We start from the raw sequence: 13,032 nt of genomic DNA on the forward strand, positions 1-13,032 counted from the left end.
CAGCAGAAGGAATGTACCATATCTAGCTGGGGAGGTTCAGAGTGACCTCATGAAGAGAGGTCTGAGTTTCACTCTCCCATGTGGAAGTGTGGATGGAGTGCTCCATCTTAGTGTGTAAGGAACCTCTGGCTTCCCCAGCAGAAGGAATGTACTATATCTAGCTGGGGAGGTTCAGAGTGACCTCATGAAGAGAGGTCTGAGTTTCACTCTCCCATGTGGAAGTCTGGATGGAGTGCTCCATCTTAGTGTGTAAGGAACCTCTGGGTATGAATCGGTTATTTACACTTCCCTAAGTAAACTTGATTTATAGCCATTAATGGACTTCTCCAAGAAATTATCCAAACCTTTTTTGAACCCACCTACGCTAACTGCACTAACCGCATCCTCTGGCAACAAATTCCAGAGTTTAATTGTGCGTTGAGTGAAAAAGAATTTTCTCCGATTAATCTTAAATGTGCTACTTGCTAACTTCATGGAATGCCCCCTAATCCTTCTATTATTCAAAAGTGTAAATAACTGATTCACATCTACTCGTTCATGACCTCTCATGATCTTAAAGACCTCTATCATATCCCCCCTCAGCCGTCTTTTCTCCAAGCTGAACAGCCCTAACCTCTTCAGCCTTTCCTCATAGGGGAGCTGTTCCATCCCCTTTATCATTTTGGTTGCCCTTCTCTGTATCTTCTCCATTGCAACTATATCTTTTTTGAGATGCGGGGACCAGAATTGTTCACAGTATTCAAGGTGCATCAATATTATTCAGCTCTTGCTTGAAACTCTGCCTACCTATGACATCATTGATGGCCAGGAAGTGAAAGTGCCAGATGGATGCCATAGGCGTTCGTGCTGTCAGCGTACATGCACAAAGGAGCACACCAAACAGTCCTTTGTGCAAGCTTTGTGTGATTCTGTGAATTTTTGCCTTATTTATTTATTTAAAATTTATATACCACAAATGATAATTTCCAAGTGCTGTCTTGAATGATTGCATCCTGCAAATTAAGATTTTCTTATGAAGATGGCAATCAATATTGGTCAAGATTTTGAAGGTAATTCTATTTCAGTGATATGTGATATAAGTAGATATAGGCTTCTTTCTAGTATTCCGCTAAGTTTGGTATCCCACAGGAGAGGCTATTTAAGAACTATTAAGATTCAAGTTGATCTTGTTATCATTTTGTATGATGCTTCCATTTCCTGTTATTAAATGCTCAGTCTGATCAAAGAAGGTTCCAATGATTACAAACTTATGAGAGAAAATGCCAGATTGTTTTTCTTTTACAGAAATGTGGTTTACTGATACTGATCATGTGCTAATTAACCAGATTTCTTCTTATGATTACACAGTAGTGTCTCAACCAAGGATAGGAAGGAGGAGAGGTTGATTGTTAATTGCATATAAGCGTACCTTGGGTTTGAAACCTGATGAGATATTGATTGTCCCTCTATTTGAAATACTTATTTTAATATCAAACTTGATTAATGTTGCTTGGCTTACTGCCCATCAGATTAATTTGAAAATACAAATCAAACACCGAGCTGGCCCAACTTTGATTCAGCATCATCACTGGAAATCCAAAATATCATCAAAAAAATGAACTCAGCTAAGCACCCTATCGACAGCATACCCATACAGATGATCAAAGTCATCGAACCATCAATAACAAAAATGTTAACCAACATCGTGAACCTTTCCCTCACAGACGGAAACTACCCCAACTGCTTAAAATCTGCAATTATCAAACCCATATTGAAAAAGACCAGCCTTGATCCAGAAAACCCATTAAACTACTGACCCATATCAAACCTACCATTCATTGCCAAAATTATTGAAAAAATCGTCCACTCCCAACTCAGTGACCACCTGGAAAGGAACAACATCCTATTCCCCACACAATTCGGCTTCAGGAAACAACTAAACACTGAATCACTACTCCTATCTTGAAACGACACCGTGCTCAAAGGATTTGACAACGGCCACAGCTACCTTCTAGTCCTACTAGACCTATCAGCAGCCTTTGACACGGTAAACCATTCAATACTGATTGACAGTCTATCCGAAATTGGTATAACCGAAAAAACCCTCCAATGGTTCTCATCCTATCTATCACAAAGGACCTACTAGGTGTCATCCTCTCAAAGAAAATAAACCTTGACACTGGAGTTCCCCAAGGCTCAGCACTATCGGTGACACTCTTCAACATCTATCTTCTCCCAATATGCCACTTCCTCTGAAACCTTAAACTGACTCACTTCATATATGCTGACGACACCCAAATACTTATCCCAATACACAACTCTCTGGAAGACACCTACAAAAAAATAGCCAATTACTTCACCAAAATAAAGCAACTACTAACCAACATCAGACTTATCCTAAACATTGCTAAGACAGAAATAATCATGCTGGATAGAAAGAACAACCCTACGCACTTACCACCACTCAACATAATGAGTCAAAAGACTGCAATCTCCCCTGTCACCCATGCCCGCAACCTAGGATTCATAATCGACAAGGAACTATCCTTTAAGAACCATATCTCCACTAAAATCAAAGACAGATATCACAAACTCCTAACCCGACATATAAAACCTTTCCTTTCCCCCAACGACTTCAGAACAGTCCTCCAACTACTCATCTTCTCCAACCTGGATTACTGTAACTCCTTGCTATTCAACTTACCTCTCACCACCATCCGACCTCTCCAAATCCTTCAAAATACAGCCGCCAGAATACTCACAGGAACGAAAAAATACGATCACATTACTCCAACTCACATTTCACTACACTGGCTCCCAATAAAATACAGGATAGACTACAAAATAATATATGAAGAACAAACAAACTGGCTAAGTGCATCCATAAAACTACACTCACCAAACCGAAATCTCCATTCAGCTAACAAAGGACTATTAAAAATTCCACCTACATGCCACAAACAACTTACCTCAACTCGGAAGAGAGCCATTTCCCTAGGAAGCCCCGAACTCTGGAACACCCTCCCAACCAAACTGAGAACACAGCAAAACTTAAAAACCTTCAAAAAAGAACTAAAAACTTGGATGTTCACTAAAGCATACCAAACACCCAATGACTCTATGCTACATATAAATATGCAGATTTAATCCAATGCACGTAATTAACCTGTACAGTTTATGAAATGAACTATGATGACTACGATAACAATGTTTACAAGCACGTGAATTTCTGTACACTCTGTTAAACGTCGATACTTTGTAAACCGTTGTGATGGCGAAACTGAACGACGGTATATAAAACTCGATAAATAAATAAATAATAAGGTAAATATTCAAAAGTCATTTAGACGGATTACTGAAAAGTTATCCAACTGGCTAGCTGGTTATATTTAAAGCTGTGCTAGCTGCATAAGTATGGGCATACGTATGGGGCATTCAGGGATGGGAGGGAGGCATTTCCGGGCCAGTCACGGAGTTAGCTATAGGGCTGTCCTAAAGTTGGCGAGATATAGCTGAATATCCCCATAAGGTTAGCTGAAACAGCTAACTTAATCTACTCCACGGTTGAATATCGACCTCAATACGTTCCCTTTGAATTTTTAGCTAATAGCAAGGTTGACTTAAACACTACAGTATTTTTTAGGGGACTTTGATCCATACATTGATTAGATTCCTCAATCTTTGTCATGCAAACCATTTTACATTCATTGGAAGCCTAGGTTGGTAGTCCATTATACGTGGAGCTATCTACAAAACCAGGCATATATTAGATCTTGTTTTTTAGAATCAGCTATTTTTGAAAATCAATAAATCTAACATCAGTATATGCTCAATTCCTTGGTCTGACCATAAATGTATCTCGTTCAAATTATGTTTATGAAGCGAGGCCATATTGATCCAGAAGACATGAGAGAAAAATTACTTGTTCAGATAGACACCAACTATTTTGATGATATTAATACCGCTGCACTAGATTGGAATAAAGTATTAAGTCAAATAACTGATGATTTGGCCCCAGCAAAGGTTATTCAGTGCCATAAAAGGAATTCTGTATCTTGGGACATGAATAAATTAAAGGAATACAAGCACACCTTACGCAAGGCAGAACATACATGGAGAAAGGAACTCTCTAAGGTTAGTTTGAGGTCTATCCATCTTTATTAGATTAAGATTAGAAACTAATTTATCAAAAAAACACTATTTCTCTGAAAAGACTCACACCGGTAGGTTTTATCTTAGATTGTTATTTAGGACAGTTGGGCATCTAACTAGATCAACCTTTGATGTTAAGAGAAATTTGGCATTTTGTTTACTTCCTCAATATTGTGAAGACTTTACTGATTTCTTCAAAAAGAAGATTGAGGATCTGTGTTGCAGTTTTTCGCATGTAGACCTTGTGGTTGTATTGGAATGTCATGAATCTCACAGATGGAATGAATTTTCATTGGTGTCTGTTGCGAAAACTCAGCAGCTATTGTCCAAGCTGTTACAAGAAGGAATTATACCATATGCAATTAAGTTAGCAGTTTTTCGGCCTGTTTAAAAGCTGTAATCATTAAATCCTCTCCTTCTTTCTAGTTATTGCCTAGTGTCAGCATTATCATTTTTGGCAAAAGTACTAGGAAGTGGGGTACTTATTCAACTTACTGATTATCTTGAAGATAATTCTATACTAAGCCCAGTGCAATTTGGGTTTAGAAAAAAACATAATACTGAACACTATAATTGTCAATGTTTGACACTATCTTATGAGGATTTGACAGTGGCTAGAATTATATTCTGGTACTGTAGACATGTTAGCTGTATTCAGCATCTTAGATCATACAATTCTTTTGCAGAAGTTACAAAAGATTGGTATTAATGGGGTATATTACGATGCTTTACCTCGTATCTTAGTGGTCATGCTCAGCAGATTTATATTGATGGTAGCTTTTCTAAGCAGTACCCAATAAAACTGGAGTACTATAAGGTTCAGCCCTGTCAGCCACTCTTCCTAATATCTACTTGCTACCTTTATTGAACCTACTGGCATGGTTGGGCCTGAACTTTAGGGTCTATGCAGAAAATTTACAATGTTTGGTACCAATTAACTATTCCATAGCCCATACATTAAAGCCAATAGAAATTTACTTAGAAACAATCCAGAAATGGCTCTTTCATAAAAGATTGGTGCTAAATATTTCTAAGACCAAGATTATTTTCCTTGGAAGGAAATCGGTATTTGAAGATGTACCCTCTTTACAAGATGAGAGTCAGGTAATCAAATTCTCTAAACATGTACGTAATCTTGGGTTTCTTACTTTACACAAATCTACCAATGAAGAGACATATTAATTCCACTATTAAAGCTGAGAATACTGTGTCGTCATAAATCCCTCATTATCATACTTTGACTTTTGAACAGTTTTCCAGATGCTACTGTTTTCAGGGGTTGATTACTACAAATCTCTCTTGCTTGATCTTCCAGAGAATTCTGTATGGGCCATACAGATTTTACAAAATTCGGCAGCTTGTGTCTTGACCAGGCGGAGTAGATATGAACATATAATTTCTGTTTTGGCCTCTCTTCATTGGCTGCCAATCCATTGGAGATTAAAATTTAAGATCCTTTTGTTGATGTTTAAATTGCTTAATTGCTTGATTGGGAGCCAAGTTACAGGTATATACACCATCCCACACACTTAGATTTGCTAACAGGGATTTCCTTGAAATTGCAAATATACATGCAGCTCATCTTGAAAATAAGAACATAAGAATATAAGATATGCCATATTGGGTCAGACCAAGGGTCCATCAAGCCCAGTATCTTGTGTCTAACTGGGGCCAATCCAAGTCTCAAATACTTGGCAAGTACCCAAATATTAAATGAATAGATCCCAATCAACTATTCCTTATTGATTAATAGTTGTTTATGGAATTCTGCTCTAGGAACGTATCCAAACCTTTTTTAGACCCAGCTACACTATCAGCTTTCACCACATCCTCTGGCAATAAATTCTAGAGCTTAATTATGCATTCAGTGGAAAAGAATTTTCTCTGATTTGTTTTAAATGAGCTACTTGCTAACTTGATGGTGTGCCCCGTAGCCCTTGTATTACCTGAAAGAGTAAATAACTGATTCACATTTACCCATTCAAGTCCTTTCATGATTGTGACCTTGGGCAAGTCACTTTACCCTCCATTGCCTCAGGTACTAAAACTTAGATTGTAAGCCCTCTGGGGATAGAGAAATACCTACAGTACCTGAATGTAAACCGGTGTGATATCTCAATTGAGATTGAATGTCGGTATTTATTTATTTTTATTTATTTGCAATTTTTATATACCGACATTCGTTCGGGGAACATCATATCGGTTTCCATATAACATAAAAGTAGCCAACTGGGCTTTACAATGAACTGATAGGAGAACTGGTTATATAAAAAGGTATATAAAAAGAATAAATAAAATAAATAAATAAATTTTGTAGACCTCTATCATATCGCCCCTCAGCCGTCTCTTCTCCAAGCTGAACAGCCCTAACCTCTTTAGTCTTTCCTCATAGGGGAGCTGTTCCATTCCTCTTATCATTTTGGTAGCCCCTCTCTGTACCTTCTCCATCACAATTATTTATTTATTTATTTCGAAACTTTTATATACCGAAGTATAGCAATCTGCCTTCACTCCGGTTTACATGATAACAACTTATTACATTGGATGATCATTAGGAACAACTTATTACAGTAATTGGACATTGGAACGAGAACTTATCAATTGAACGACTATTACATTCCAAAAAATATTCTAAAAACAAATGAATTGAACATTTATAGGAGTGGACCATCAGGTAATTTTAAGCATGTTACGTAGTAACTTGAGTACATCATCGAACATATGGTGTGTTCATCATCTGACATATGGTGCGTTTAGCTTTCTCATGTTTGGGTATGTTGGGACTGAGGGAAGAGTCCGATCTCATTAAGCAGAAGGGGTCAAGACTTTTTATTAACTAGAAAATGCCACATCATTAGGGGACCGTGGATAGGAGAGAATTGTGGATATGTGAGAATTGTAAGAGGAGGACTTTGGATGAGTTTAGTGTGTGTCAAACAGGGAGGGTTAATGTGTCGGGAGGTTGCAAGTAGCTTAACCAACGCCATCTCTGAAAGGTTTGCTGAATATCCATGTTTTGAGTTCCTTTTTGAAGGATTTGATGTCGCTAAGTGAGCTTAGGTACTGTGGTAACGAGTTCCATAAGTTGGGTCCTACGATGGAGAAGGCTGTGTTCCTAGTGTTGGTAAGCTTTGCTAGAGGCAGAGAGGGTATGCCTAGGTGTGATTTGCAAGTGGTTCTGGTCGTTCGTTGAGATTTGTGTTTCTGAATCATGTTATTGAGGGCAGTGTTGTCTGCTTTGTAAATTGCATTGTGAACTATTGTTAAAGTTTTGAATTCGATTCTTTGCTCGACTGGAAGCCAGTTGAGACTTCTCAAAACAGAGGAGATGTGTTCTGATTTCTTCTTGCCGGTTAGTATTCTGGCTGCGGCGTTTTGTAACAGTTGACGTGGTTTTAAGGCAGATTTTGGAAGGCCAATCAGGAGTGAGTTGCAGTAATCGAGGCTGTTGAAAATAAGAGATTGCAGCACAGTTCGGAATTCTTGTTGGTGAAGAAGCGGTTTTAGATGTTTCAGGATGTGAAGTTTATGAAAGCCTTCTTTAGTTTTAGTTGTGATGTTCTTTTTTAGGTTAAGTTCATTGTCGATCCAGATACAGAGGTCCTTTGCAGTGTTTTTCAGTTGGATGTTGATGTTATCGATTTATAGGGAATGCATGGGGGTTGTTTGTCCTGAGTTGTTTCTTCCTATGAGGATGCATTCAGTTTTATTCATGTTGAGGCATAACTTTAGTTTGTTCAGCATGTTTCTAATTGAGATTAGGTGGTTGGCTGTTGTGCTCAGTGCCTCTTCGATAGTGGTGGTTATCGGGATGAGGAGTTGAATGTCGTCGGCGTACATATAATATTTTACGCCTAGACTTGAGATGATGTGGCAGAGTGGGAGTAGGTAGATATTAAAGAGGGTGGCCGAGAAGGTGGACCCTTGTGGTACCCCAGTTTCAAGTGGGAGGTGATTTGATGATTTGTTGTTAATGGTGACCTTGAAAAATCTGTCTTTTAGGAATGATGTGAACCAGTCTAGAGTTTTGCCAGAAAGACCAATGCTTGCCAGTCTTGCTATCAGGCTTTTGTGGTCTACGGGGTCAACTGCCGCAGAGAGATCGAGTAGGATTAGTAGGTGGCTTAGTTTGTTGTCGAAACCCCTTATTATTTTGTTTGATAAATTTAAGAGCAGAGTTTCAGTACTTCAGTTTTTCCTGAATCTATGTTGTGAATTATGTAGAATATTGTTGTTCTCTAGGTGTTCATTAAGTAGTATCAGTGGCGCTTTCTCAGTCATCTTTGCGAGTAGAGGGAGGTTTGAGACAGGACGGTAGTTATTCAAATCAGCTGGATCTAGGTTCTTCTTTTTTAATATTGGTGTGATTGTTGCAGTTTTTAATTCAGTTGGAAGCTCACCTTCATCTAGTGATTTGTTGATAATAGCAGCTATGGTTGGGGCAATGATGTGTGCCATTTCCTTCAGATCTCGTGTTGGGATTGTATCTAGATCGTGACGCGCTGGGTTGATTTTTCTTAGCATATTTTCAGCTTCGGTGATAGATAGTGGATCGAAATTTGACCAAGGTGTTATGTTTGTTGTGTCAAATTGTTCCTCTGTGGTTGAGGGATTGTTGATGTGCCAGTTATTTTGCTTACTTTGTTCTTAAAGAACAAGGCCAGGTCTTGGCTTAGATTGTTTGTTTTGGTTATGGGGGAGTTGTTGTTGTTCTCTTCAATGAGGTTTCTTACGATGTTGAACAGGGAGTTTGAGTTATTTGAGGAGTTTTTTATCTTTTGACTATAGTAGTCACGTTTGGAGTTCATAATCGTTTCTTTATAGGTGGCAAGTTGCGTGCAGTATCTTTGTCAGGTTACTGGGCATTTGAATTTTCTCCATTCCTTTTCCATTTTTCTGAGGTTGGATTTCATTGATCTAAGTTGAGGGTTAAACCATGGGTTGTTTTTTCCTCTGTTTTTTTTTTTTTAGCTGTTTTGTTTTTACAGGGTTTATGTTATTTGCAGTCTGTTCAGTAAGGTGGAACCAGGATTGTATAGCGTTGTTGATGTTGGACAGGTCTAGTATAGCAAGTTGTTTTCCGAGCACTTGTTGGAGTAGGTTGGGTTGGAAGGGAGGTCAGTATTTGAATGATAGTAGATCGTTTGTACTTGTCATGTTGTTGGTTTGTGCATGTGTCCTGCATTGTAAGAGGAAGTGATCCAACCAAGGGACTGGTTTGGATGAAATGGATGTGTCTGAGAAGAAGTGATTGGTGAAGATCAGGTCTAACGTGTGACCCGCTTTATGAGTGGGGATGTTCACTTGTTGGTTCAGGTTAAAGCTGGATAGCATGTCTAGCAAGGTTTGGCAGCTTTGTGGTCTGGGGTTGGTGTCTGTGTGGAGGTTGAAATCCCCGAGAATTATAGTAGGCTTTTTTGTGCTGATGTTAGTTATTAAGAATTCTAAGAGTGGGGATATCTCACTATCTAGAAGCTTGGGAGGGCAATAGACTAGGCATATTTGTAGGAATTCTGAGTCAAAGAGAGCAATTTCGTACCTCTTTGGGAGGTTGTGAGGAATCAATTTCATGGAGAGATTCTTTTTTATTATAAGTAGTAGTCCTCCTCCTCTGCGATACTTGCGTGGGATTGACAATAAGTCATAGTCATTGTTGGTTAGTTGATTCGTTAGTAGATCAGTATTTTTAAACCAGGTTTCGGTTATGGCAATGAAGTCGGGATTTTTTTCTTGGATTAAATCTGATATTAGCATGAATTTTTTGGTTAAGGATTGAGAGTTTATTAGAAATAAGGTGAGGTATAATAGGTTTTTGATGTGTTTCTTGAGGGGATGTTGACCAGGTACCTGTATCTCTTCAGAGGAGTCACGCTGGGGGGGAGGGGGGGGAAGCCATGATTGAGCTGATTGGTGCTTTTGGAGATCAAATTGCCCTCTGGTTTTGTTATCGAGGGCTAAGTGACGTTGTGTTACGTATGATGTATTTTGGAGGATAGTCGATGAACAAGTGTTGTGAGACTCTGGGAGATGGTTTAGTGGGGTGTTGTATATTGCCGTGAGGGGGGATTAGATGATTGCTGGTAGGGCTTCAGATGAAAGCAGGTTTTGGCTGAGATTGGTTCGAGGTAGATGAACAAGAAGATTGTTGGAAGAGATTCTGGTGAGAATTTGGATGAGTGTTGTATGAAATCTGGACGATAGCTGGAAGAGGTCAGGTTGGGTGTTAGCTGAAGCCTGAATGGGAGCTGGATGACGTCGGGATGGATGCAGAATGAAGTCAGGATGGGTGCTGGGTAAAGTCAGGATGGGTACTGGAAGAAGTCTGTATGAGTGCTGGATGACGTCGGGATGGATGCTGGCTGAAGTCAGGATGTATGCTTGATGCAGTCAGGATGGATGCTGGATGGAGTCAGGATGGATGCTGGATGAAGTCAGGATGGATGCTGGATGAAGTCAGGATGGATGCTGGGTGACGACAATATGGTGGAAGTCTGGATGGGTGTTTGGATTAAGTCAGGATGGGTGCTGGATGAAGTCTGGATGAGTGCTCGATGAGGTCTATATGTGAGCTGGATGCAGTCGAGGGTGATTGCTTGGTGAAGTCAGGGTACGAGATGGCTGAAGTCTGGATGTGGCTGACTGAGTTCAGGAAGCGTTCTGGATGAGATCCGGAGGAGTGCAAGATGACATCAGTATCAAGATATGTACAGGCTATGTAGTTAGTTAGTGGGAAGGGTCTGGGAGAAATCCGGAGTTAAATGGCGGAAGATGAAGACATGAGGTGTTGCAGATGAGAAGAATGGTTTCTGAAGGGGAGTATGGCGAGTTCTGGAGTCAGTAGGCAGGTAGTAAGATGCGAGTAGTCAGCGTGCTGGATGAGGTCAGGAAGAGTGAGGGTTGGGACAGGAAGGGTGTAGGTTCTGGGTGGAGTGTGGGAACGAGTGCTAGATGAGCGTTGTAGGGGTAGGCTGTTTGGCGTTTGATCTGATGAGTGGAAAGGGTGCTAGGGGAGGGGTTTTTTCTGGCCTGTGTCCTGTGTCCTGGGGCTCACGAAGGGGCGCACTAAGGGGCAGGCCCCTTAGGTCACGCTCCTTCGGGCGCGCGACGCCCCGGGACGCTTCGCAAAATTTAAAGGTGCGGCGACCAGAATTGTACACAGTATTCAAGGTGTGGTCTCACCATGGAGCGATACAGAGGCATTATGACATTTTCCGTTTTATTCACCATTCCCTTCCTAATAATTCCTAACATTCTGTTTGCTTTTTTGACTGCTGCAGCACACTGAGCCGACGATTTTAAAGTATTATCCACTATGATGCCTAGATCTTTTTCCTGGGTGGTAGCTCCTAATGTGGAATCTTTCATTATGTGTGGGGAGGGTGCAACCAAGGAGGAGGAGGGGAGTGCAAGGCTGTAAGATTCACCTAGGGTGCTTAATACCCTTACACTGGCGCTAAGGAAGAGTGGAAGGTGTGATTGCTTGGAAGATGAGAGAGGGAGGAAGGAGAGAAGGAGGATTTGGGAGTGAGGGGTTTCAAGAGAACAGGAAAAGATGCAGCTGTTGAGGGGAAAGACAAGGAGGCCACACAGCTGGAGATGGTAAAAGGAGCAACTCAGTGAGGGGGAGAGGGAGGACTGAGGGAGGGCAATAGAGGGGAGAGGTGGGGAGCTGTAGGAGGGAGAGAAGGGGGATGAAATCTAGAAGAGTGGATAGCGAGGCAGAGATAAAGAGAATGAAGCCGGAGATGTAGGGGAGGAACTGAAGAAGAGAGGAGGAGAGAGATGAAATGGAAAATGACAGGAGACCCTGTAAAGGAGTTAGGAGACCAAGAAGAGGAAAGCAGTATAAAGAGATGAGGACCAAAATGAATTAAAAGTAAAATGTCAAGTCTGCAAGGGTAGATAATATCATTTTATATTCCGTTTAGTGAATGGACTGTGTCCGCTTTGGGAATGGTATCTTTATTTTGCACAGTATAGGAGGAAATGTGTTTCTATTTCTCTGCTGTTGCGTGGGATGCAGAGTCTGACTGCTGGAGGTGTCCAGTTCAGTGTTTGAATGAAGGTTTACATTATGGCGCCAGAATCCCCCTACTGGTTCTGACTGAGCTGGAAGCCCAAAGGAGCAGCAGGAAACTGCTGGGGTAAAATAAACAAGAAAATTAAAGCCCCCACCTACATTTAACAGAGTCTCCCAGCTCGTGGTGTTGTATGTTGTGTTCAGGGTAAAGGCGCACGTTTTCATTTGGCCATAGGTGCCAAATGGCCTGGTCACGGTTCTGCTTTCTCCATATGCAAATATGTCTAAAATAATTCAACTCAAAGCGAATATATGCAGCAATTAAATTCATGTGGTAATCTGAGCTTAGCAGCACTTCAGCCTTGAAATCCTGTTACCTACCATCACCAATCTAGGAAACTCCCGACCACAACTGAACTTCCAAAACAGTTCTTTTAATGCCAGCTAATCCTCCTTCCCTCCACAGCAGTAACCGCAGGCATGAGGAGCAGAATCTGGAAAGCTGACTTTTACCTGTAAGACCATTTTCTTCCATGAGGTGCTCGACTATTCCCGGGGAATCGTTATTGAGACTGACAGGGGTGTTGGAGGTGAAGCTGCCATATCCCACCGATGAGCTGACCTCAAAGAATTCCGGGCTCTGGTTCAGCCGTTGCACCTCAAAGGACGACTGCAAAGATATTCGCTGCTTGGGCTGAGAAAAATGATTTCAGATTAATAGTGACATCATGAAAGCACATCGCTTATGTCAGGGTTCAGATGTCATGTATACAAAACTCAAAGAGTGAAAAGAAAACTGATACAAAAATTGAGATTTCACCCAAAATAGCAATGCAGTGCAAAGATTCTTGTGTGTAAACACTTTGCTTAGAAGGACCTCA

At 40.6% G+C, this 13,032-nt stretch overlaps 1 protein-coding gene across 1 annotated transcript in view; it reads right to left on the bottom strand.

Moving 5' to 3' along the window:
• The window catches only part of ANKS1B (ankyrin repeat and sterile alpha motif domain containing 1B), a 591,267-nt gene that overhangs the window by 414,778 nt on the left and 163,457 nt on the right, over positions 1-13,032 (bottom strand). The window contains exon 12 of the mRNA XM_029597376.1: positions 12,665-12,845. Within this exon, the coding sequence (XP_029453236.1) occupies positions 12,665-12,845 (181 nt within the window). The remainder of the gene's footprint in view (positions 1-12,664; positions 12,846-13,032) is intronic.

The sequence above is a fragment of the Rhinatrema bivittatum genome, chromosome 4 (assembly GCF_901001135.1).
Source record: "Rhinatrema bivittatum chromosome 4, aRhiBiv1.1, whole genome shotgun sequence".
In the NCBI taxonomy this organism is placed as follows: Eukaryota; Metazoa; Chordata; class Amphibia; order Gymnophiona; family Rhinatrematidae; genus Rhinatrema; species Rhinatrema bivittatum.